This window comes from Lissotriton helveticus, chromosome 9 (assembly GCF_964261635.1).
Source record: "Lissotriton helveticus chromosome 9, aLisHel1.1, whole genome shotgun sequence".
Classification (NCBI taxonomy): Eukaryota; Metazoa; Chordata; class Amphibia; order Caudata; family Salamandridae; genus Lissotriton; species Lissotriton helveticus.
The window spans coordinates 31,509,324-31,536,346 of NC_136070.1; the positions used below are offsets into that span (position 1 = coordinate 31,509,324).

Below are 27,023 nucleotides of genomic sequence, written 5' to 3' on the forward strand. Positions count from 1 at the left end.
GCTTCCTCCTGGACCGTGGGAACTTCAGGGTCCGGTTTCCCGCGCCCCCTGCGCCTTCTCTCTAAGGCCGGTTCCTGGGCCTCTCCTTCAGGCCCCAGGATCTCTTGAGCACCCCTACTGGCTGCCATTGACCGGGTAGTCACGCACGCCCAGTCAGGTAGACCCACCATCTTCAGGTGAGTCGTCTTCTCCACCTTTTCCCAAGGGGAGTCCTCCAAGTCATTCCCTAGCAAACAGTCTACAGGCATGGTTTTCCTCACACAGACCTACAGAGTACCAGAGAACCCCCCCCCACTCGAAGGGAACTTGAGCCATCGGACACTGACTCTCTGAATTATCAGCATTGATAACCCTACAGTAGGCATGGGGTACAACCTGCTCTTGAGACACCAGGTGCTGCCTCACTGCAGTCACACTGGCTCCTGTATCTCTAAGAGCCTCAGCTTTCTTACCATTGATGGTAACCACTTGCCCATATTTCTAAGTGTTAGAGGGCAGGTAGTTCTCAGGGACTATCTCACAGTCTCCTAGCGAGACTAGGGTCATCTGGACAGGATCTCCACCCCCGGGGACCACTACTTCTTCTCCCAAGTGAACACTAATCACTTGCCGGGGTGGAGCACCAGTGGGTGCTGGTTTACCAAACAGGCGACACTTGGGGTCACTGGCAATGTGCCCCGGGTCACCACATCTGAAACAATTGAAGGGCCCCTTTGGAACAGGTCTACCTGTCAGGGCCCCGTTCTGCTTTGGGGGTGGGGGAGGCTGAGAACCTTTCTGCTGGTTCCCTTGGGGATTACTTTGGGGGCCTTTAGGGAACCCTTTCTGTTTATCCCTGTCCCCCCCACTCTTCTGCTGGGGACCCTGCCCACCTTTGGCGGAGTCTCCCACTGGACCCTTGTGGACCCTGGTGCTGAGCCAGCGGTCCGCCTCCTCAGCAAGCTTCCTAGGGTTAGTCAGCTTGCTATCAATCAGGTGCTGGCGTAGCTCAGGAAAACAATTACCGGACAAGTGCTCCCATGCAATTAAATCAAAGAGACCTTGAAAATCATTCACCTGATTACCCTTCACCCAACCATCCAGTGCTCTGCAAAAGAAAGTTACATACTCCACATACGTACTCCCGGGAAGCTTAGCACAACCCCTGAACCTCTATCTATACATTTCGGGGGTAAGCCCATATCTGGTCATTAAGGCCTCCTTCATGCGGGGGTAGGAACTCTGTTCTTCAAGGGGTAAATCTAGGAGGGTGTCCCGCCCTTCGCTAAGGAACCTTCCCCACAACCCCGCTCCCCAATCCTTGTCAGGGACCCGGTGGGAGGACATGGCTACTTCATAAGCCCTAAACCACTGTCCTATGTCATCCCCCCTAAAGAACTCCTTCACTACATCTTTGGGTATGTACACCCTGGACTCTACCTGCACCGGCGTTGTGCTGCCACCAGAAGGAGTTGTTCCCAAACCTCTCAGCTCCAACTCCTTCAATCTTAGGTCATGGTCCAGCTGGCGTTGCTGTGCCTCCATGGCCATTCTTTGCTTGTCCATCTCCATTTGTCCCGCTAACTTTGCCATCTCCATTGCATGTGCCCTGCCTGCTGCCCTGTCCGCCAGCTCCTCTGGCGACAGGCCTCTGCTGGGCTCCACAATGCCATCTGGTGGTATGATATCCACCGCATTCTGTGGCTCTCTAGACTCTTTCCAGGCTCTCAGTGCCTTGATGTATTGGCCTTTCTTTTTGCACCCAGTGTGTGCAACTCTGAACTTTATACAGAATCCTCTCAATTGCTCTAGTTTGTAGCCCTCCAGACCTCTGTGTTCCCAATCCACATCTTCAATTCCAGAAATCACAGAGGGTGCTCTTCCAGCAGGGAGTGAGCCAGGCATGGCTTCAGCAATGGCAGATGTCTCAACAAAATTAGAAAAAATTGAAATCTGTGGCTGCGTTATAGGTCTGCTCTCACTATGTGGTGATCAGCAATTCACTGTATGTCAACTACAAATGCAAATTCGCAAATCCTCACCGCTGCGTCCAATGTTAGAATTGGGGGTCTCTGGTTGGCGCAAGTATGCACTTGTGACAAGCAGGGACCCTCTCCTCTAAGTCAGGGCGAAGGATGACCCCCTAGAATTACCCTTGCTCACCCTCTAGGTGCGTGGCGTGAGCAGCCAAGGCTATTCTTCAGGCGTTATTCAGTTAAGCATTTGTAATAACACACACAGTAAAATGTACCAATCCCCCCACAAATGGACACCAGGCTGTGAATATATAAAAATACGTTCTCTTTATGTAAATATATATATATGAGCAGTTCAGACTTATTACAAGACCAATAACGTTTTTGTATACCAACAGATTGTAAATAGGCAAGCTTTTCTTTAGTTTCAAGTTCAAAGGTGGATTTCCTTGTTAAATCACTTCTTCATAGTTCTTTCTGTTACAGTTATTTCCAAAGCACCTCCTTGCACCAGTTCGGGGGACCTTAGACTCGCCCTGGGCCTCTGGTGCGCTTCGCAGCGCTTCCCCCGCTCTCCTGGCGGAAACTGACCCGGCCCCTACCGCGGCTCACGCATCGGGCGTGAGGACGCCTGCGTCACGTACGGCTCTTCCCAGCGGCTCGGGGACAGAGCTAGACGCGAGCCAGTCTCGGCGGTGCGACTTGCGGTGCGGTCAGGTAGGGAAGCGGGGAACTGGGAGGCCGGGTGCGCTAGGCTGCACACTCACTCGTACTCACGGGTTCACAGAGGCGGGTGCGGCCGGTGCGATGAAGGGGAAATAACAACGTTGCGGGCCCTTGGCCCGATACCACAGCTTTGGGGACTGCTGCGGTCACTTGGTGAGAGTCAGCACGGGTCAGTGCGACTCCAATGATGGGGGCACTTCTGGATCCTGACTTCAGCGGGCGTGTGCAATCAGGCAGGCGCGGCCCGCGACCCTCAGCACGGCGGTGCGGGGGTCTCCTCAGCGGGGGCGGCGCAGCCTGACGAGTCTCTGGGATGGCGAAGCGGGGTCACAGGGCACGGTCCGTGCAGCTGTCGACCCGGCGTGGATCGCGATCGTCAGAGGAATTCCGGCGGGAGGGGGGAGAGCGCTTCAGCGCGCTCCAGTAGCAGGCAAGGGGCAGAGGAGCAGGAAGCCTAGCCCGGGGGCAGAGAGCGACTCCGATCGGAGCGAGGCTCTCACGGGGACAAAGGCAGGCAAGCTCCCGAGTGCCACAGCCCTAGGAGGGGCGATGAGGGGCGCAGTCTGGTTCCGGCGGGATGCACACACGGCTCGAATGTCAGGACGAGCAAAAGCACCAGGAACCCACTAGTCCTGGGGTTCAGGTCAGGGGGCAAGCTCCAACAAGCCCTTGGAGAATGTTTCAAGCACAAGTCAGCAAAGTCTTTTTAGCAAAGTCTTCTCCTCTCCTTCCTCAGCAAGGCAAGCAGCAGGCCAGTCCTTCCAGCGTCTTCTTCTCCTTCTATTCAGGCAGAGGTTCTTTGTGGGAAACAGGATTCTGCTTTACAAGGAGCAGGGCTCCTACTTTTATACACCAATGCTTTTGTCTTTTCAGGCCAGGGGGGCCTTTGCATAACTGCTTTCAGTCTCTGAGCACTTGTTGGGTGTACTTCTGGCTTGTGCTTTCAGTGTGAGGGCAGGCACATCAGACGCTTCACAGGGAGGTGGAGCCAGCATTGTGTGGACAGGGGCAGCCAGGAGTACCTTGATGACAGTGCTTCGCCCTTCCTGGGCCAGGTGCCAGCTAAGTCATCAGTCGCTCCCCAGGGGGGCGGAGCCAGCATTGCAGTGGCAGAGCACAGCCTGATTAAGAGTCCAGGGGCACTCCTACCTCCCACTAAGGTGTAATCCTTGCATTCACCACCTGTCATCCCCCAGCCCTGTCACTCACACATCTCAGACAGTCAGATACACATACTGCAGAGGCGGGCTGAAATGGTTAGGCAAGCAAATGCTAACTTTCTAAAAGTAGCATTTGCAAACACAGGATGATAAAATAAACTTTACTAAAAGAAGTATTTTATTATTCTGAGTTCAGGCATACTAAACATTATTTTCTACCATGTTCCCTGAGCCTGCTGGGATTATAGGGTGTAATAATTCCAGCAGCCCATTTGGCCTAAAGCGAACAGGTAGCCTTACAATAGTGAAAAACGAATTTGGCAGTAATTCACTATTAGGACATGCCACACTCATCAGAGCATGTCCTACCTTACACTTACAATGCACCCTGCCCTTGGGCCTACCATGGGGGTGACTAATATGAAGTTAAGGGAAGGTTTGGGGGCTGGCAAGTGTGTGCACTTGCCCAGCCAGCATGACAGTACCAGACTGCACGCAGGTTCTGCAATGGCAGACCCTAGACACATTTTAAGGCTGCTTCTGTGGGTGGCGCAACCAGCGCTGCAGGCCCACTAGCAGTATTGGCATTCACAAGCCCTGGCACTCCTGGTGCACTTTACTGAGGACTGACAGTAAATCCAATGAACCAATCAGGTATACCAATCACAGTTACACTTTTCATAGGGAGCACTTGCACTGCGGCACGGGTTAGCCGTGGCGCAGTGCCCTGAGCAGCGGACACCAGCAAAAACATCGGAGGCACATCAGCAAAAAGTGGAAGGGAAACTCACGCCAAGGTGCCAGGTCTAACAGCCATCCTGTGGCAAAAGGGAGGTGCAACACAAACGAGGAGGACCTATTAGGATTAATAGGGACCGATAGAAGCAGAGCACACCTCCGCCGTCTCCTTTCCGGACACCAGAGATGTCTGCGTTCCTCTCTAGACTCCATTACCTAGCATTAGTCGAGGCCCTCTCTCTCTTCTGCCACTTTTAAGTTTGACCAAGTGAGAGGTGGTCTTTAGGAGAAGGGATATTCATGAACAGGAAGAGATTCATGGGAGAGACCCCAGATGGAGCAGCGCGCTGCAGTTACGAAGACTGGTATAACTATTCCTGCTAGATTAGGGGTCCTTGTATGGACCCCAATACGTTTACCAAGAGCCTTAGAGACTTGGCTTCTGGACTCTTGTTCAGCTATCACTGTGGTTTGGTGCAAGCTGACTCTTGCTGGTTTCTGCACACTGGCAGGTTGGGTTGGTTGTAGTGCAGTTTGGGGAGACTCATCTGTAATTGCACAGTGGTGCCCAAGAGACAGTGGCATTAAAGAGGGCATTTGTTTTTCTTTTACAGAAAAATCACTTGGGTGCTTTGACGAACCTCTACCAGTAATCCAATAAATCAAACAAGCTAACAGAAAATCTGTTCATCCACAGAACACCACCATGGGTATCCACTAGAAAAAGGAACAATTTAATGGCTATCAAAGGACAGGGTGGCTTAGAGTGTGAAACGTCATGCTATGGAGAAGACGCGCGTCTGGGGCAGCGCATTCAGACTCGATCAAGGTTTTCAAGCCGTTGTCAGATGAGTTCCCACAGAGGTGCGGCCATCGTGGGCAGCACAACTTACCTTGAAACATGAGGAAGACCCTATCCGTAATTACTCAGTTCATTGCACATGGAACAAAAAGTTATGTTTGTCTCAATTGTTGTTTAGAAAAACTTGAACACTGAATAATCAATCTTTGTTGCGTATCATAATATTTCAGCCAATCTTTAACCACCCTGATGCTGGCAATCAGAAGAGAAGTGGCCCTCAATAGACTATCTTCTCACACCAACATCTTTCTGTGGGTGCACTGGGAGGATGGTTGGTGAACAGGACTCATGAGGACTGCCACGTAGTGTGCATCATGACACATTTAGAAGGGCCAGGAACACTTCCTGGACTCAAAAGTGGAACATTCAGCCATGGCCTGAACTCTCCTGTGCTGACCTAGCCCGCAATAGGAGACAATAAGATGCAGCTCAGAGAAAGAGGTGGTCGATTTTGCAGTCATGCAAAAGTGCAAAGGAGAAGTTTAAAAGCAAAGAGTTCAAATACGATGAAAGATATGTCACTGTTCAGTGGTGTACCCCAACTTGCTTGATGCCTGCAGATAGAAAAGGCCCATCTAAGATGTAAGCTATACTGGCCCAACATCCAGAATACCAAGAGAGGATGTCCACGGAACAATGTTATCAAAAGTCACCTTTGCAGGAAATGCACAGGGCACGTGCCCTAGCGAATACATGCCAGGTCGCCAATCAGTGGGCACACCCAGCCACAGTGCTGACAGAGCCCACATACAGTCAGCAGACCAGAGGGCCCTCATCATCATAGAACCAACCAGCTGACCCCATGAAAGGCGGGTAGTTCTTTGAGGATACAGACATTTACTACCCTTGCCTCTGGCTCCGGTTCTACGTTACTGACATTTACTGCTCTTGCCTCCAGCTTGTCTTCTACGTTACTGACATTTACTGCTCTTGCCTCCGGCTTGTCTTCTACGTTACTGACATTTACTGCTCTTGCCTCCGGCTTGTCTTCTACGTTACTGACATTTACTGGTCTTGCCTCTGGCATGTCTTCTACGTTTCTGACATTTACTGTTCTTGCCTCTGGCTTGTCTTCTATGTTACTGACACTTACTGCTCTTGCTCCTGGCTTGTCTTCTATGTTACTGATATTTACTGCTCTTGCCTCCGGCTTGTCTTATACGTTACTGACATTTACAGCTCTTGCCTCTGGCTTGTCTTCTACGTTACTGACATTTACTGCTCTTGCTTCCGGCTTGTCTTCTACGTTACTGACATTTACTGTTCTTGCCTCCGGCTTGTCTTCTACGTTACTGACACTTACTGCTCTTGCCTCTGGCTTGTCTTCTACGTTACTGACATTTACTGCTCTTGCCTCTGGCTTGTCTTCCACGATTCTGACATTTAGTGTATTGCCTCCGGCTTGTCTTCTACGTTACTGATATTTACTACTCTTGCCTCCGGCTTGTCTTCTACGTTACTGACATTTACTGCTCTTGCCTCCAGCTTGTATTCTACGTTACTGACATTTACTGCTCTTGCCTCCGGTTTGTCTTCTATGTTACTGATGTTTACTGCTCTTGCCTCTGGCTTGTCTTCTGTTACTGACATTTAGTGCTCTTGCCTCTGGCTTGTCTTCTATGTTACTGACACTTACTGCTCTTGCTTCTGGCTTGTCTTCTATGTTACTGATATTTACTGCTCTTGCTTCCGGCTTGTCTTATACGTTACTGACATTTACTGCTCTTGCTTCCGGCTTGTCTTCTACGTTACTGACATTTACTGTTCTTGCCTCCGGCTTGTCTTCTACGTTACTGACATTTACTGCTCTTGCTTCTGGCTTGTCTTCCACGATTCTGACATTTAGTGCTCTTGCCTCCGGCTTGTCTTCTATGTTACTGACATTTACTGCTCTTGCCTCCGGTTTGTCTTCTACGTTACTGACATTTACTGCTCTGGCCTCCGGCTTGTCTTCGATTTTACTGACATTTAATGCTCTTGCCACTGACTTGCATTCATTGATACGGACTTTACTTCACTCGCCTCTGGCTTGGGTTATATGATACTGACGTTTACTACCCTTGCCCCTGGCTTGGCTTGTAGGATACTGACCAATCCAACAGGGTCCCCACAGTGTTAAAGTGCAGCATGGACATGGTGGAGCGGGCTGTAGCACAGGAGGTATGGCTGAAAAGGGTTAGAACAGATGAGGGGGCAGAGGAGGATCTTACAGAGTGGGTAGGCATGAAACAGGATCTCCTGGCATAATATGGGGTCTCCTGGCATAAGAGATCTCCTGGCATGATACAGAATATCATGGCATGATCATGGATCTTCTGGCATGACACAGGATCTCCTGACATGACACAGGATCTCCAGGCCCGGGAGGAGCAGGTGGAGGAAGGAGGTGTGTGTTGGGTGGCGCCCGAGAGCTCTGATGAGCCCTAACAGGTGACGTCCAGTTTCTGTTTTATGGTACACAGAACTGCACAAGGGACCACTGACCTCCAATGATGGTACGGACAGAAGATGGAGTGGAGCACACTGTAAGCACAGGGAAAGTTGTCTTGGGCATAAAACGTGGCACTGCTTACTTTGTATATACAAATGTAAGGGCAGAGTAGAGTCAATGCCGATGGCGCTGAAATGTATTTAGTTGTACACCATGAGGAAATTATTACTGTCACTTATGTTGCTATCATGTTGGATGGCTGAAAATCTAAATAGAGATAATTAAAAAAACAAAAAACTTTTCAGTCAAGGATGAACCTCCCACCTATGGCCACCTGGGTACACAAATAATTCAGCCTGCCTTGTCAGGAAGTGAGTCAGTCAAATAGGGTTATTTTGATTGAAAGATTGCGCCTTGGAAGCCCAGACCCACTGAAAATGAACGCTGGCATTTTTCTGAACTTTGCTATCTCCTCCAATGACAGCAACAGATTACTGTAGATTTCTCCAGGAACAGTTAATTTAATTGCCATTAAAAGAAAGGTTGCGAACCATTTGCTCCATCACTTTTCAAACCTATTAGCAACAATTCACTTTCATTTGTCCCTCATCTGCCTGAGCCTTTATGTACTTCTTGTTTAACTTTATAGTGCTCAGTGCTTTCTCGCTCTCTGAACACCTTGGTAAGTGACAGGATAGTTGAAAAGGGCCTTCTGTCTCTCCCCTGTAGATGAACCTCTGGATGGGACTGCGTAGGGAGTGCAGCATGAACACCTTGAGCATCCAGCGCACTTTCAGCTCCAGCCCAAACAGCCATGTTCTCACAAAGACCCTTTCACAGTTTTCTGTTTGCATTCTGAAATAGATGCCTGCTGCTCTTGCTTTCTTAGCTTGCAAAAGCTTCAGTACATGTGTTCCCATTGATTTAGCTCATTCTAGGTTATAAATCCTGACATCCATCCATTCGGATGAGGGGGCTCGTTCACGCGACTGTGACCAGGTGTGTACGCTCGTGTGGATGTCCAGGTGGTTATGCGCCAGTAGATGTGATCAAAGAGGTGTGTCCAGATGCCTGCATTAACCTTAGTGTGTGCAGCTGGAGAAGTATTTCCAGGGCTGTGTATTGGTGGGTTTGTTCCCATGGGTGTGTCCTCATTGGCGCATTCTCATTGGATGTGTTCCCAAGAGTGTTGAGGTCGGTACGTTGCCATGGATGTCTCAAGGTGGGAGTATGAAGTGGGCCTGTTAGCTTGGGTGTGTCCTCATGGGTGTGTTGCGAGGGTTGTATTCCACTAGGTGCTCTGAGGTGAGTATTTTTCCATGAGTGCAGGAGAAAGAATCACAGCTGTTTCCCAGAATGGCCGATTAACTGTCAGCAAAGATAAGCCAACCGATTGCGACACAGAATGCGCTCACATGTCGGTGGCTGCCAAGGACACTAAGTGTCTCATATTAACCGGCGTCCCTGCCATTCTTGCTTCCCGTAGCATGTTTATGTGCTCACTTGTAGTTTCCAACTTCTTCGGCCTATAAAGCTGTGATCTGTGAAGCAGTTCAAAAATAACTCTCCATAAATTCTACGGCATTAAAAGACCACTGTTCACGTCCAGGTCTCCGCCTCCCCTGCAAGGCCCCTCGCTTCCTACGTTTCCATCCAGCTCTCAAGCTCTTCAAGCCATCTCCTTCCTCCAAGAAGCCCCATCAGAGCGATCTCATCGAACCCTTCCACCCGGCTTGCACTCACCTTACCTTGCACCCCTCTGTGGGTCATTTCTCCTTAAGAGTAGAGAGACTTTGCTCCTGTTTTTTCTCTTTTTAAAGTGCTCATCACTGAGGTAAATTTCTCCTTCCTATAAATATTTGCCTCTACAGCAATCTTTCCCTACCATCTGATCATTTCACAGATGTCCACATTAAGTTTCCTCTGCTGACCTCCTCCATTGAACTTTCCTTCAGGCCATCTCCCATGACTCCATGGCCTGTCGGCTTCCTCTGTGGAACTTCCTGTGTTAGCACTATACCTCCATCCTGTGTTAGCACTATACCTCATTCACGTGGAGAAGTGTGGCTCACTGGTTAGAAGCAGCAGACCCTGAAGCAGAAGTCGGCCCGGGACCAGGGTTCAATTCCCGACGCGGCAGGGTCTTGGATCAATGTCCGCAGACTCGATAATTCTCGCTGAGGTGCCTACGCTAACCATGGGTCCCAGGACGCCACGTAACGAGGTAACAGTGCGCTTTACAAGTATACATAAATACATACATACATGCCCCACCTGCACAGCAGACCAACCTATATCTTATGTTGCCATGATTCCCACCAGAGCCTTATGGACTTACTATGCATGGAGTCGAATGCCCATCCTCCGCGATGTACAGCAACATGGACAAACTGTACCCCTGGAGGTACTGTAGCTGTACGCACGGACACCAGTCCATCAAACCAAACCAAACCTTGGTGTATGCTTCTGGCACACAGTCGGGGGATGTGCTCTACAAACCAAAAGACGTACTGTCGCCATGGCTGGGTATAAAGGAACTCCATTTCCAGATTTGTATGTGGTGTGTTTTACGGTCACTTTAGCAAATGGACCTTCCTGAGCACACAGACTGGAGCTTCATAAAAAAAAAATCTTCCAGCAATATCAACACAACACCAACTTTTACTCCAGATAGCTTCAGCGGGATATGTGAACATAACAAGGTTATAATGTTTATCTGCCATGAGCCGCATTGAGCCAGTTTAGTTCTGCCTTACTTCCTCTCTCCTCCTCTACCTGGCATCTCTGTAACTGGAATATCTACTATTCCAAAAGAACAAAAAGAATCCAAGACAACTGGCGTGTATGAGTGTGTGTTTTGACTAAGGCTGTCAAGCCGTCTGTCTTCTCATACAGCAAGTGTCCAGCAGGCCCCATCGAAATCTGCCCACCCACCGGCCCATTAAACACAGTCTGCCATGATCCCCTCTGCTCATGGTCCCTTCTCAGGAAGTTTGGATATGGATTTCTGCCCAAACACGAATATTACAATAACGTAAATGTAAATGTAAAATGTAAATGTGTTTGTATTTATATAGTGCACTTCTACCCAGAGGTTTCATAGCGCTGTATTCATACCGCTGTGGAGCCCTTCCTGGCTTTCCTGTGAAATGTCCACTCCTGGGCACCCCCAAGGTAGAGGCCAGGCATCCAAGCGCTGCTGGGGCCGTTGTGGAGATTAAGCAAGCTATTGCCCAGAGTCACAGAGTGGGACCCATGACTAGAATAGGCACCGAGGCGAGAATTATCAGGTCCGAGGAGATTGAGCCCAAGACCTGCCGAGGCGGGAATTGAACCCTGGTCCCGGGCCAGGCCTCTGCATCAGGGTCTGCCGCTCTCACCATTGAGCCACACTCCTCCACGTACCTAGGCTGTAGACCACCATCAAAGCAGATGTTCCTCTAAACTGAAACTGAACAGCAACCTACAGCCAAAAGTACTGACTAGCTTTCCACAAGTGTGGAACTTCATAATGTTAGAAAAGTAACTGAGATGACCGAGTGTCTACGGTACTGGATCAACCATACTGGTGCAGCCGCAGAGTCTAGCCATGGTGAGAGGTCTTCTCCCGAGGTTGGGGATAAAACACCGCAATCCTGGAACCTATGGAAGAGCCCGTGTTTATTGAAGAAATACAGTGCAGAGTAACAAAGGTGGTGTAAATGCAGGCGAGTGAGAAGGTGGTAAAATGCAGAAAAACTGACCACAATGGAAGACCGTTCTGCACATACTGCACAACATCTCTATGCGTGGCGTTCACATGCTTCACTTATGGTAAGGGGGTGATCGGAACTGAAGGACAGCAGTCAGCGATTGCAATGGTCCTTTCTTTGCATAAGTGGGTTTTCATAGAGGTCTCACCAATGGCGTAGACAGCCCAACAATGGCGCAGAACAGGGGGACTTAGACATGCCCGTAGTTGTGGAAATAAGTGGCCCCTCATCAGCAGTAACGTAAGGAACTGATCTGAATGAGTTCTTAGCATCCACATTTCTCAGGGCATTTATATTTTTATTTTCCCTGCGCCCTGGTCTCACATTTATTACTAAGTCATGGTTAAGTAACCTCTTTACACCTTTATTTCACACAAACATACTTCAAAATAGTTGACTGAGAAACAAGGGAGGGATAGTTTTATGATCATTTACAAAAACCATGAGGAAAGTACTACACAGAACAAAGCCACTTCTGAAATACTCAGTCAGTCTACAAACCTCTCCTAGCGAAGGTACACCTTTCCACAGAATGTATCAACCAACTGGTGTAGGAAAACCATTTATTCAATAATTCACATACGTGGGGACATCCATGAACAACCAGCGGAACGAAAACATATAGCTATTAGACTTGGGCGACCACGGAGATGAGATCAACGAAAGAGGTCAGCCTTCGTAGAACCGATGCTTCACACTGGGTCTGTTCCATAGGAGACTTTCCTACCCACTAAATCTTAACATAGACCTCACACTGTCTTTAAGTTGGCAAAGGAGCCAGCCCACCGCACAGAACTGTCCTCCTGGGCAGAGAGCCCCACGTCACACCAAGTGTGACCCTATGGAGCTGCTCAGAGGTAGGTGAGGGTGGTTCTGAGCATAAAAAGGCACCCTAATGCATGAAGGATGCTTGGTACAGTTTTTTTGAGCCAATGATGAGGCGGCACATACATACTTCCAGGCCTTTAAGAAGTTTGAAAATAGGCAACCCCCACCATAATACACCACTGAAAGTATCTAAATCCAAGGCTGTTAGGGACAGAGAGACTTCTTCATACAGTGGACAACATAGTCACGCCTGCTGCGAAGGGATGCCGTGGAGGTGTTAAAACCTTGTACTTTCAGCCCGACAAGTGGTGCGACATTCTAGCCTTTCTGAAAGACGCTACGGAGACAAACGGGAGCACAGACAAGAAGGTCTCCAAGACTGAAGGCAGTCCAGGAGACCCTAGAGTTCCACTGGGCCAGAATGAGTGTAAGATGGCAGACCTGGACAAGCCAAGTGTTAAGAGTTCAGTCCTGACTCACTCACAGAAAGAGATGGAATCCCTAGACGGCATGCCCAGGGCTCTTCGATTGAGGGTTCTGGGGATCCTGAGGCTGGAAGTGGGAGAGGATGAGGCAGATGTGAGCACCCAGCTTCTGTGAGAGGTGCTGGGGTGTGTCGGATGAGTGTGAAATGTCACGACAGCCAACAATGAAAGGCTTTGAAGCGGGCGGCATCAAGTCATAGAGGCCTGACCTTCAGAGGCAGTGCTAGTGCTCCTCACCCTCAGCAGGATGACGCCAACCAGAAGGCGGTTCTCAAAAAGGAGCTGCTGGCCGTCAGGCATGAGGCTTCATCAGGGTTCACTGCAGATCTGAAGATGCTGTGCAGAGAGAAGAGATGTCCTTGTGTCTGTATAGACCATCAGGCAGGGAGGACGAACCGCCATCCCAACATTGGCTGCACAGCGGCTAATGGTGGAGGTAGCATGACTGCAGGCGAGGGGAACAGGTAATTTTCCTTTTACTCCCAGTGTGGTGACAGGGGTTGCAGAGCTGCGACATCACTAGCAGAATGTGTTGATCACCCGCATTTACAAGTGAACACACCCGCAAATCTACCCTTTCCACCCACAGTTCACATTGAATTTCTCAATTACGAAGGCGTTTGGCACCAAGAGACCTTCGGCCACTGGATGCCTTTGAAATCCAGGTAATGAGAATAAACTGGGGGAAGCTGCGAGAGGCAGGAAGGTGCTGGTAGAGGAGACTGGGCCGTGAAAGAGGTGTTGGGGAGGTGGGCTGTAGAGGGGATATGCGAGCTGGGCTGAATGATCAATGGATAACATACTCCCATCACCAGGGACGGAGGGAGCATCTGTTCCCAAAATCATGGGTTTGAGTGGTCACAGGTTTTCCTATATAAAGACAAAGTATATATGTGCCATTTTCTAAAGTAGATTACATGTTCCACTTCCCCAAGACGGAGCAGTGGCATGAACCCACTTCCCATAAGAGACGGAACACGCGTGTCCATTCTACAGGATGGGGAGTGTACTTGCATCCGCAGGCCAGTATGGAGGGGTTGGGTGCTCCCATCCCCGAGGATGGAGCAGTTACAAGGATTCATTTACAGGACACAGAGGTAGGCCTGGGTGCAGAATGTGTTCATTACGGCCTCCCAAACATGTGCAAACAGTGTGGCACTCACAGTACCACCTGTCCAAGTGCACAGAGCCTGTGATACAACAGCAGTGCTCAGTGCACACGTGACAGCTGCAGTACTACCATCACTCTGCTTACAGGTGTCGAACAGATGTGACCAAACGCTGTACTACTTGCACGAGGTGCAGAGAAGTACTGACTGCAGGTGGCACTAAAAATACAATGGTGGCCGCAGTACTGTCTGCACACCACTCCAGAGGCACACAGAAACAGCTGCAACTCTAGCTGCATGGGGTAAACAAATAGTGAAACAGCAGCAGCGCCACTGCCCCTCGTGTACATAGACAGATACTGCATCAGGCACACAGAAACAATGTGACAGCAGTAATGCCACCTGCACCAGCTGCAGACACTGAGATGAAGAGCACTGCCTGCTCCAGGGTAGGGCCATACTGTGAGAGCAGCAGCTTTATCTAGAAGCCTCTACTCTTCATGAGCCGGCGCTTCCTGCATGGAGTGGCCCAGTGGGGACGCAGAGCTTACATGACACTATTCAGGGAATGGTTACCTGGCCCCTTTCTTGGGATGGAGGTTTTCCTATCTCTTTGTCCGCAGTTAGAAAAGCAGATTTTACAACTAATCGTAGAATGAGGCCGACAGCCTCCTAGTAAAGTTATGTATCTAATACTATCCTGGTCTGCCAATACTGTGGAGTGGTGTGGCTCACTGGTTAGAGGCGGCAGACCCGGAAGCAGAGGACGGCCAGGGACCAGGGTTCTATCCCCGACGCGGCAGGGTCGTGGACCAGGGTCAGCGGACTCGATAATTCTCGCCTCGGTGCCTACTCTAACCAGGGATTACACTCGGCAACTCTGGGCATTAGCTTGCCTCATCTCCACAACGGCCCCCCACATACGCCGGGGATGCCTGGTTTCACCTTGGAGATACCCAGTAGGGACCATCTCACAGGGAAAGCCAGGACGGGTTCCCCAGCGATCTACAGCGCAGAGATACTCCTTCGGGAGTCGATTCTAGCGCTTTAGAAACCCACAATTAATTAATTAATTAATACTGCATGCAAGTGTGCTTTAAAATACATTTTTCCCACAGCATTAATAAATATGAAGGCCATAAAAGGCTCCCCCATAATATGGCCTTTAAAACCAATACCATGTGACTAATGAAACATACCAAATATGATTGAAAGTGTCCCATTTCTCATAATGCTTCAGATGGATTTCTTGCAAACGAGGTCTGACCAGAGCATGCTTAGTGCTCAATGAGCTTGACAATGCAGCATTTCCCATGATTAAAAAAACCCTTTTTCTGGTTGCCACTCTACTGTATCTTTGCGACCCACTAATAGTGTTTGCAGCAGCGCACACATTCCCCTCATGCTTATCTTATGGCCTGTCCAGGAGCTCTCCCTGGTTCAAGCCCATCAAGGGCCTTCACCATATGTCAGACACATGTGGAGCTGTAGGAAGCCAGTAAGGGGATGTGTGTGTGCATGTGTGTGCATGTACACATGTGCATGTGTGTGCATGTACACGTGTGCATGTGTGTGCATGTACACGTGTGCATGTGTGTGCATGTACACATGTGCACGTGCATGCGTCTGCACGGATTTGTGTGTATGAGAAAGGCTTTCACAGCTTTGCTGAATGGGGTAAGACTTGTGGAAAGGGCTTAAGTGTGATATATGTAGAGCTCACAACTAACTGAGTGAACTTCTGGGGTCTACGCTGACTCTGCTTGCATGCTGCACAGGGTGGTGGATTAGCAGGCTATGCCAATGCTGGAAATGGCAGTCTGCGTCACCCCTTCTCTCGTCCCACTCCCTGACACCTGTAGACCCTGGTAAGGGAAGGGTCTGAGCATCATCACATTCCTGTCAAGGGATAGATTTCCCTGGGCCTGGATGGATTCGATACATCCCTGCTGTTGTTGCTGGTCTCCAAGGCAACAGGCAGAGTGCAGAGTGCTGCCAAAACCAAGAGAGGGATCAAATTATTATAGAATTCTGAGGCCAGCTCCAATGGCCCCTTCAGGGACAGGAAAGCTGGATAAGCCTCACCCTCTGTAGTACATGTTGGGAAGAAACCTCTGTGCAGGAGTTGTAGGACCTGTGCAAACTGCCCTTGTTTTTTTTTTTTAAATAATCCTGTATTTTAGAAACAGCTGAGATTCTCCAGATGTTACCTTTTATTTTTTAACAGAGCAGTTTTTGGATGAGTGCGGACAATCATACTGTACCCCTGATGCTGAATGACGGTGGCTACAACCTTCCCGCCGAGGCTTCGCACGGAGAGCCTGGAACCCAAGGATGGACCAGTACAAGGTCTTGGCCCATTACCCCCTCATCTTTGTATCTAGAACAGATCTGAACCCATCGCAGGGGAAAGTCCATGGAAGATCAGAGACCCAAGTAAGACAAAAGAATATGGCACTTTAGTCCGTATGCATTTACAACGCATGCCATTACAACGCGGTTGTTACAACAACCGTGATGTTACATTGCATACCTTTACAACTTAAGTCTGAACAATGACTTGCTGCAGGGGGCGCTGGATGTTGGAATAGAATAATTTACTATTCCAACTCCTGTCTGTGCAACAGTAGGGAAGGTGTTGGATTTTAAATCCAACAAATTCTGCCTCCTAACGCAAGTCATTGTTCCAACTTGCGTTGTAAAGTTGTGCGATGTAACAACGCTGTCGTCGTAACGACCGCGATGCAATGACATGCGTTGTCTCACATGTGTGGTAAATGCGGTTTACCAATCCAAATATTTTTCAAGTCGAGCCTATATTATTTTAAAAAAACTATTGTCTTGTGTATAGGAGCTAAAAAAGGTTTGGGCTTGAATGGGAGCCCCAGAAGTTACTGGGTACCTTATACTTTTCTTTGTAAATCTCAGCTTTAAGCACTTTGCTTAACTAGCTGTAAATGAAAGCAGTTCTCTTCTTTAAGGCTGAGGCACTAGGTGGACACTGAAGTTATTAGACGTTAATTACTGTGTCCTATTGGACCTTAATTTGTAACACACTGGAGTAAGCCTCCACTCCGCTCCATCAATACCCTGCGGAGTCCACCAATATTGTGACCCTGGAACCCTGTGAGTAAACAAAAGGACCCAAACAGGACACTGCCCTTCACCCAACGACTGGCGCTCCATACTCATAAGATCTGATGAAAGAGCTACATATCAGGGCAGAGAAAATAAAGGAAAGGACTAGAGAAGAAGCCCTCGTCTGCTATGCCTATGATGCTGTAAATGACCAAAAATGCTCTGAGGCTACTGATTGATTATTTGTAGCGCTTTACAAAAACCCTAAGGTAAAGAAAAGCAAAATAAAATATCACAGCGCATTCACCACAAAAAATTCCCCATCATCGCTCCATTCTTCGCTGATAAAGTACAGCTGAAAATGTATTTATCTAAGCAGACAAAAACACAACAATATCACTGTGTCCACCTGGTCTTCATCGACAGCATGAGGCATACAGCAGCATCATCACAGCATCAAACTCTCTTCCCATGCAGATGCTGCCAGTGCTAAGCAGCTGAACCGCAGCAGCCACTCACACCATCCTAAAACTTGTCAACTCATCTTTGACACAAGAGATTGCGCCCTCGCAACCAAGAAAACAAAATCATTTCACCTCCAGTAACATATGCAATATATTACCAGCATAGAGCAAGGAAATCTATTCAAGCAAAGAATCTATACCTCTATATCGACAAACATTCTCCAAAGGTCTGTGTTCACTCAAATTCAGGAGGATGGCTCTAGCCATCAACCTTGATGCAGCTACTGGTTCGGATTTAGACCGAAGGCGTTAAAGAGACAGACACTGTTCAGGTGCTCGATGAAGCTCTGTATCCAGTAAATAAAGGGGGGCTTGAACCCCATGACCATCCGTCACTGACCAGTGGCCTCTGGTACGGCCAATCGCGCTGTCTTACTGCAGTCCATGTCAAACACTATGGAGTGGACAAAGAGGTCTCGATCTAGTTCTTTCTATCTCTCACCAATGTTTGTGCACAAGGAGACTCTTTAGGATCTGCTGTCCTTCCTCAGTTTTGTGGACTGCAACAGATCAATAATCCAAGTGATATATGGAGCAGCTGGGAGCACTGTTTTCAGGGGGAAACAGACTTTACAACGTCATTGTTACCCCGCATGCCTTTACCACCTATATGCCTTTACCACGCAATACCTTTACCACGGAAATGTAAGTATTTCACAGGTGGGAACAGACACACGCACCCCTACCCCCTCCCCCTGTAGGGATGACGTCCCCTTGCCTCCTGAGAGCCTCAAGACTAAAGTGGACTTCTTCCCCCAAGCTGCAGTGCTCCAGGGGGTGAGTTTCCAGAGTGGTAGAGAAAGGGGGCGTGGCTTCTGACCACCTCTCAGCAATCCAGCTGTGTGGGCCTTATTGGACGTAACAGGAGGGCTAGGTGGCCCCCAAGGACCCACTAGGCCCAGGGGACATCATCCCCCAACTAGTAGTGCACCAGGAGTCACGGTTGCAGAGTGGAGGAGAAAGGGGGCGTGGCCACCTGAAACAACTCAGCAATCCCACTGAGTGGGACTTGCTGAAGGTAACAGAAGGAGTAGTTGGCCGGCATGGACCGTCGATAGCCGAGGGGACTTCATCCCCCAACTAGTACTGCCCCAGAAGGCATGTTTGCAGAGTGGTGGAGAAAGGGGGCGTAGCCTGCTTTCCGGTCTCAGCAATCCTGCTGTATGGGACTTATTGGAGGTAATAGGAGGGGTAGTTGGCCCCTAAGGATGTCCTTGGGGGCCAACTACCCTCCTGTTACCTCCAGTCAGTCCCACACAGTAGGATTGCTGAGAAGTTGTCAGAGGCTCGCTCCTCTTCTCCACCACTCTGCAAACGTGCCTCCTGGTGCGGTACTTGTTGGGGGATGAAGTGCCCTTGGCTCCAGAGATACCTCATATGAGTAATACACAGCGAAATTCCTGAGAGCTGTTCGGAGGCCCCGCACGCTTTCTCCACTACTCTGCAAACATGACTACTATTTTAAAAACCATAGAAATTCACTGGAAAAAAACAAATGACACAGGGACAATATATATACATATATATTTATAAATATATACATGGTTTATACTTACCTGCAAAATACTTATATTTGCGTTGTAAAGGCATGCGTGGTAAAAATGTGTGAGGTAAAAGCATATAGAATATATATATTATATTATATATATATATATAAGAATCTCCTCTCAATTCCAAAAACGAGGAAAGTGCGTATGGGTGGCAGACGCTTCTCCCTACAGGCCTCTAGACTCTGGAACACTCTTCCACTCTATCTTAGAATGGAAAGTAATCATCTTAGTTTCAGGAAGTCACTGAAAACCCTCCGGTTTGTCTGATCTTGGTGAATGAACGTTGTCTAAAGCGCTGGGATGCCTCCGGGTAGCCATGCGCGATAATAATACGTAATCATTCATTCATTCATTCATATACATGGTAATGGACTTGTGGTAAAGGCACGCGTGGTAGGGGACGCATGGTAAAATAATTTGTGATAAAGGCGTGCATGGTAAAGGCATATGCGTGGTAATGGATGTGTGATAAAGGCATGCGAGGATCCGCCGTATGCCGTACATCCCTTTTCAGGGGACAAAGGGATCTCAATGTATCAAAATGCAGAAAACACTCAGCTAGACTTAAGGACATGCGACAATACAACCATGCCAAGGTCTCCTTACTGTTGAGAAAAAGTTGAACCAGCAAGACCATACCGACAACATTACATTAGAGGCTATGTGAAAAGACTTAAAAGCAGCAAGCCAGCTAATAATTGTCAGCATAAAAAAACCACAAATACACAATCGCATCACCCCCCATCTAATTTTTGGCATCTACCGCTTGAAGAAAGAAATCCTTACAAATTTTGCTAGATGTTACTAAGCACCTCATCTGAGAAACACCCACCATACGCCTCAGAGAGAGACTGAACCAAGTAGGTGGTGCCCGAGCAACGAAAACTAAGTCAAGAAACTGATTGGCTAATCTTATGGTCTGAAAATCCCAAACTGCACAGGACGTGTTCTGCTAGAGCTCCCTGAATGTTGGAATCTACTCCTCGAAGCCATCAGACCTTCTCATTCTCCCCTTACATTTTCAAGGCGAAGGAATAACATTTTTAAATGCCCTTCGCTTGTTTACTGAGGATGACTTGATGTACTTGGGTTATTGCTGGTGCTTTCTTGGTTCTCTCTCAACCTGAGGCTAGTTCAATGTTCTCAAATCTCGTTGGTTGCACCGCTCCAACATATGTCAGTCAAGTCAGCCTCAGGAAATCCTGCAACAAGTAATACGCTCTTGCACCTAATAAGAAATAACTTGATCCTGAGAGAAGGGACCCCCGAGAATGAAGACCCTGATAATATACTCACCGTCGGGGTCCGAGATGATGTCAAGCAGTGACTTGTCAAGTGTGGTTTTGCTCATCAACTTCTCTTCATATTCAAAATATACATCTAATTTGCGAGCCTGTTAAGAAAAAGAAAAGAAATGAAAAGGTTTAGAGGCTCATATGCAGAAGTGCTTATGTCTCTCCTCTGAGGAAGATTTGACCATGTTTCCCATGAGGCCATGGGGGATCCTCCACATGGTAGGACTTTGGCAGGACTGTACTTTAGGAAACCTATCCATCTGTGTCATAAGAACTCCTAAAAAAGAGGACCTGGTGGTGTCCTCTCCATGCACAGGGGACCCCAGTGTGTCCTCAGTGGTATGTTCATACTGCACAACCTTAACCCCCTTACACCCCATGTGAGTCCTCACTGGATTTCCTAAGCATAGTTACTGCAATAAGTGCATATCATGTCTCTTCCATAATCCCACCTGCCCAGACTCGGCTTAACTCACTATACATTAACTCAAGTGGCTCTCTGTAGCTTCACCTTAGTCAAGGAATATTCCTTCCTATCAAGGTGGAGATGGAGTGCTGCTGCACAGAAGACAGTTGATGGACAGAATGTAGAACAATGTCATACATTCACCCCAGTACAAGGATCTGGGCCTAAATCCATCGGTTTTTTTGTTGTTTTTTTTTTGCACTCAGCTCTGACCCTGTGCCTCATGGGAACAGTCCAGTCCGAATACCAAGCCATGTCTTTCCCAGACCGGAATCAAGCATCCAAGGACCGGTTTCTGGCTATCAGCCTTCATTCAGCCTGGATAGCTTGACTCCAGTGGTGTGGAGAGCCTGGGACTCACGTCTGAGCATACCCAGCCCACTCGGGCTTGGTAGTTCGGACTGGACTGTTCCCATGAGGCACAGGGTCAGAGCTGATTTGCATATAGCCAGTGTCTAACCCAGGGTGGTGTGGAGTGCAAAAAAACGATGGATTTAGGCCCAGATCCTTGTACTGGGGTGAATGTATGACATTGTTCTACATTCTGTCCATCAACTGTGTTTTTTGTGCTGCTGCACAGCACAGGGATGCTTCTTTAAGAAAACTGCGGCATGGGTGCATAGTAGCCACACTTATGCTTGTGTTTAGCTGCCAGTGTCCAGAGTCCCCAGTTTTCTGTCCATACTAATTGTGCATGCCTGGAGGGAAGCTAATAGCTAAAGAACAATCGCTGCTATGGTGAGTAACTGGTTCTCACCGGGGCGTTCCATCCCCACACTCTTCCATACTCATAGAATGATCACAACACTAGGGCGCTGCTCGCAGACCAGACAGAAGTCTCCAATGAATCTTGAACAAGATCAACATTAAAAGAACTTGCCCAACACATGAAGCTCGCACACAAAAATTAGAGAGGTTCAAAGGGCAGCCTTACAGTGGCCATCCGGAGGGAGGTGGTGTGAAAAAGAAACATGATGGACTTTAGCTATGGATTACGGCAACTCCCTCTACGCCGGAACCACAGCCAAACTTCACAAAAGGCTCCAGCGCATCCAGAACGCCTCAGCACGCCTCATCCTGGACATTCCCCGACACGGCCACATCTCCGAACACCTGAGAAACCTGCACTGGCTCCCCGTCAGCAAGAGAATCACGTTCCGACTCCTCACCCACGCACACAAAGCTCTCCACAACCAAGGCCCAAGATACCTCAACGGCCGCCTGACCTTCTACACTCCCACCCGCCAGCTACGATCGACCAGCCTCGCCCTCGCCTCCGTCCCCGCCTTCCGACGAGCCACAACGGGAGGAAGATCCTTCTCCTACCTGGCTGCCAAGACGTGGAACTCTCTCCCCATCCACCTCCGCCTCACCCAAGACCACCTCTCCTTCAGGAAGCAACTCAAGACCTGGCTGTTCGAGCAGTAGCGGACCCCCCTCCCCCAAGCGCCTCGAGACCCTCCGGGTGAGTAGCGCGCTATACAAATGTTTTGATTGATTGATTGATAGCTATGACCATGGTTATGTACTTGCCCTTAGGAGGTGGAATATAATTTCTAAAATAACTCCCAAACAGCCAAGGGGTGTCTTCAAAGCCTGCTTTCTGGGTGAACTTGACTAGTATACCAAGAGCTATGTTGAAAAACATGTGTTTTGGATGTTTCAGAATCCTAAAAGAATTGGATGTAAAGAATCCCAGAAGAGGACCACCCTGCTCCCTTGCAGGCAGACTGAGGCGTCTATTCTTCTTGTGCATGAAAATAAAAGAAGGGGTTTAGACTGCAAATCTGGTTGACATGACACTCTGAAAGGAGGATGAGTAGATAAAAGGATGAGGGGACTCCACCACAGCACTTTTAGCCTCATGGCATGGAAGACAACAGCGCCCGACATAAAGACAGAAATGACTGCAACCAAAAATTCAGTTTTCATTTCACCAGAAAAACTCCTGGAGGCAGTGCAAGAACCGTCAACCACACACTCAGACCTCAAACTAGATGGTGATGCTCACTGGAGACCAGGGGTACATGCGGTGCATGGACCAGGACCAGCAAAACAACAGTCAGATGCCAACCTAGACAGTCTACACTCACTGGGTTCAATGGGTGCAAGGAGTGAGCTAGCAACAGCAGCAGAACAGCTGACCACAATTAGACACTCCACACTCATTAGAGTCCATGGATACTTGAGTAGGCATCTAAACTGGTTCCACAACATTCAGATCCCACATTAAATGGGGCCTGTGAACTGTTGGAAAGAAAAGTAACCTGCTGAGCCCACTGCTTAAAATGCAGCCACTTGCACTGCCTGTAACTCTACCTGTCCACTGGGATTCTCAAATGCTCCCAGACAATCCCTGGTGGCCTCAGACATCAAACTCGGCAGCTCAGGGGAAGAATGGAAACTGCCCTCTCCCTCCACCCCCATACTGAGGTAGTAGACAGTGCGCAACCTGAGGAAGTTAAAAAGTGTGAAACGGTTTAGTTCCAACAAACCAAATTAAAAAAGCAGGGTTGGGTCAATATGGAGCCACCTGTGTCAACTTGCATGCTTTGCTTCTCTGTGGCTTGGGAACCATTATGAGAACAAAGGTGGAGTCACACAAGCATTGATCATTCCAGCTGTTCTGAAATGCACCCTATAGGAACAGAAAGCCTCATGCTTGTGAGCTATGTGAGCTATTGCCCAGAGTCGCATGATGCTGCGCTGAGTTGCAGCCATAGAACCGTGAGCCCCGCGCTCCGGAGTCAGCCGCTCTGGCTGCTGCGCCATACCGCTCCAAAGGCGAGGTCTGAGCTTTACCTTCCTCTCAAATCACCATGAAGAGGCTACAGGGAGAAATGAACTCATAGCAGTCTCTGTAATAGTTGTAAATCTCTAGAGATGACAGAAAGCATGTGTGCACCAACAAAACTGATGAAGGACCAAAGGGAATGACTTAGAGTGGTAGATCTGGGGCGAACAGCAACAAGGCCACCGGGTGAAGGAACTGAAGGGATGTCATAGGAAGACAACCTCATTGGCCAGAGATCCAGCAAGAGAATGCCCTGCAGCCCCAGGATCAAGGCATCAGCTGTCATCAGGTAGGTAAATAGGCAGGGTGCTGAGTTGTCATTCTCTGCCACTATAAAGGGGAATTAAAAAAGTGTCCTTATCTCAGCTGTGCATCTGTCCGCCTCATATATCCTCCCCGCCACACAGATATAGGTCAGCTCACGTGCAGGTTCATAAAGGACATGCACTGGGGCACTCCAGAGCTGCCTCCATTGGCTAAGAAGGAACTCCGCTCATGCACAAGCTCAAACAGTGTGAATAGCCCTTCTTCAAACCACACTCATGGCAGTCCAGATGGGACACAGATCACCAATGTGTTCATAGCATCCATCCACACTCGGGTGTGTTCCACACACCCCAGTCAAAGCTCACAGGCACAGATGGGGTTGTATTTATGCAAGCCACCTCCATGGTGAGGAGACCTAGGATGACTGCACTGGAACACCACCAAGCCAAGAGCCCCCTCCACCAATGGAGATGTAGGGCAGCATGAAAGAACCACAGAAAGGTGAAACGAGCAAGTGGGCCCAACACTGCACCAAAACATCCCAGGAGCCAAAACTAAACTGGTGAAGTTCACATCACTAACGGGACTAGTTATACAGGGTATCACACACTACAAACTGAATGGGTTCAGGACTTGCAAAGAATAAATGCTGCTATTAGGTCGCTCAATAGTGCTTCACTTATCGATATAACAAATGAAAGATTGAGGGGGCCTTGCTGGTATCAAAATCCATTACATGCAGGTTTTTCAACAAGCTTGCTGAAAGCTCAAAATTTAGAAATAAAATACATTAAGCAGAAACATTACAACTACTCAGAAAGGACTTGCCTGTTTGCTTCACTAAAAAAATTAAATATGACAATTATCGGTCAGCAAGATTACCATCCTACTAGGCAGGATCTTCACCCTAGCCCCTATCTTGGTTTCCAATCATCGGTCAGCAAGGTTATCGTCATACTAAGCAGGATTTTCACCCAAGCACCTATCTTGGTTTCCAATCATCGGTCAGTTACCGTCATACTAGGGAGGATCTTCACCCTAGCCCCAATCTTGGTCTCCAATTATCGGTCAGTTACGGTCATACTAGGCAGGGTCTTCACCCTAGCCCCGATCTTGGTTTCCAATTATCGGTCAGTTACCGTCATACTAGGCAGGATCTTCACCCTAGCCCCCCATCTTGGTTTCCAATTATCGGTCAGTTACCGTCATACTAGGCATGATCTTCACCCTAGCCCCTATCTTGGTTTCCAATTATCGGTCAGTCACCGTCATACTAGGCAGGATCTTCACCCTAGCCCCTATCTTGGTTTCCAATTATCGGTCAGCAATGTTACCGTCATACGAGGCAGGATCTTCACCCTAGCCCCTATCTTGGTCTCCAATTATTGGTCAGCAAGGTTACCGTCATACTAGGCATGATCTTCACCCTAGCCTCTATCTTGGTCTCCAATTATTGGTCAGTAAGGTTGCCATCCTACTAGGCAGGATCTTCACCCTAGCCCCTATCTTGGTTTCCAGCACAGCAGTTAATTAAAGGACCTCATGTAAACATAAAATCGCTTAAACGATACAAATTCACCACACATAGATTTCTTGATACGTTGCTCAGTACCTAGCCAAAAAGATGCACCTACACGGCCCCTGCTCATTAATGGAAATCCCAAGGAACTACATTTTCAGTCTCAGTTTCAGTCAAACTCCAACTCAACGAAACAGTAAAGAACACAAACGTAGGCTGCTAAAATCAGTCTCAACACAGACAAACACAAATTCTCAGTAACATTCCTTCAACGGAGTTGAGGGAAACAAGGACTATGTTAATTACCCTGTAGGTATCTGTTCGTAGAATGCAGTGTTGTAGATTCACATGCATTGCATACCCCCTGCCGTCTAGTGTTAGGTCCAAACATTATAAGTAGCTTTTCTTCGAATCACAGTATGTAGCGTGCCTCCTCCCTTAGCCTACCATGTGTGTGGTACCGCAGGGTAAAGGTGAGAATCAAGCAAAGTGGGTCTCAGTAAATATATGTGTCCTGTGAATTATAGACTGTTATTTCACACTTCTGGGGAGGAGGGAGGGTGCATGTGAATCTACAGCACTACAAATATATGCTTACAAGGAAATAATCATATTCCGTTCATAGCATGTAGGGCTGTAGATACAAATGCTCTGCGTCAACTTTAACCGCATCGCTGCGGCGGCTTTTCCCCCTGTGTGCGGCAATTTACAAATTACCGCGTTACATGACGAGCTCAGCTCGTCATCCGCGCACGGCAGGTTACGCTGATGGCGAGCTCAGCTCGTCATCAGCATGGAAGGGGTTAAATCAGCCTCTTCCATGCAGTGGTTAGTGGACAGATGTTTGAAATAAAGTTCTTAATATTGTTTGGCCAACCATTGCTTGTTGGCCCAATAACATGTCCATACAGTAATGTTTTGTTAGGGAGTGCTGTGTTGACCACGTTCCTGCCTTACATGAGTCAGCTAAGGGTTGTTATGAAAACATGCCATTATGGAACCTTTTTTGACATAGGGAATGTGGTGTAGGGTGTAATGAGAGAACTCTATTCGCCATCCCACAGCAGGTTTAAATAAATGTTATGATCCATCTTGCTCTGACTACTGGAATTCTGAAAAGGAAAGAGCATTCCCTGCTCCGCATATATGCGTCATGCAAAATAACCATGCACTTTTCTGGAAGGTTTAGGCATCCGAATTCTAAGAACTCAGGCGCCAAATTGCTAGATTTAATTTCCTGGAAACAGTGTATTTGATAACCCTTGATGTGGAGTGTGAACATCCAGCCTGATGGCGAACTTCTCGTGAGGGGAGAAGGAAATCTCTAATGCGGAGCACCATGGCTGCCTGGTCCGTTTGGAGCCACCAGAATGAGGACCAGGGAGGATTGCATCATCATCCTGACCGCAATCGGAATAAGTGGGAGAGGTGGAGAAGCATATCCAAATATCCCTGACAAGCTCTCCCATAATGCACTGCTGATG

At 48.4% G+C, this 27,023-nt stretch overlaps 1 protein-coding gene across 1 annotated transcript in view; it reads right to left on the reverse strand.

The window, feature by feature from the left end:
• Window positions 1–27,023, reverse strand: part of SCFD1 (sec1 family domain containing 1) — a 459,613-nt gene that overhangs the window by 203,237 nt on the left and 229,353 nt on the right. Inside the window, exon 15 of the mRNA XM_078659415.1 lies at window positions 20,495–20,591. Within this exon, the coding sequence (XP_078515541.1) occupies window positions 20,495–20,591 (97 nt within the window). The remainder of the gene's footprint in view (window positions 1–20,494; window positions 20,592–27,023) is intronic.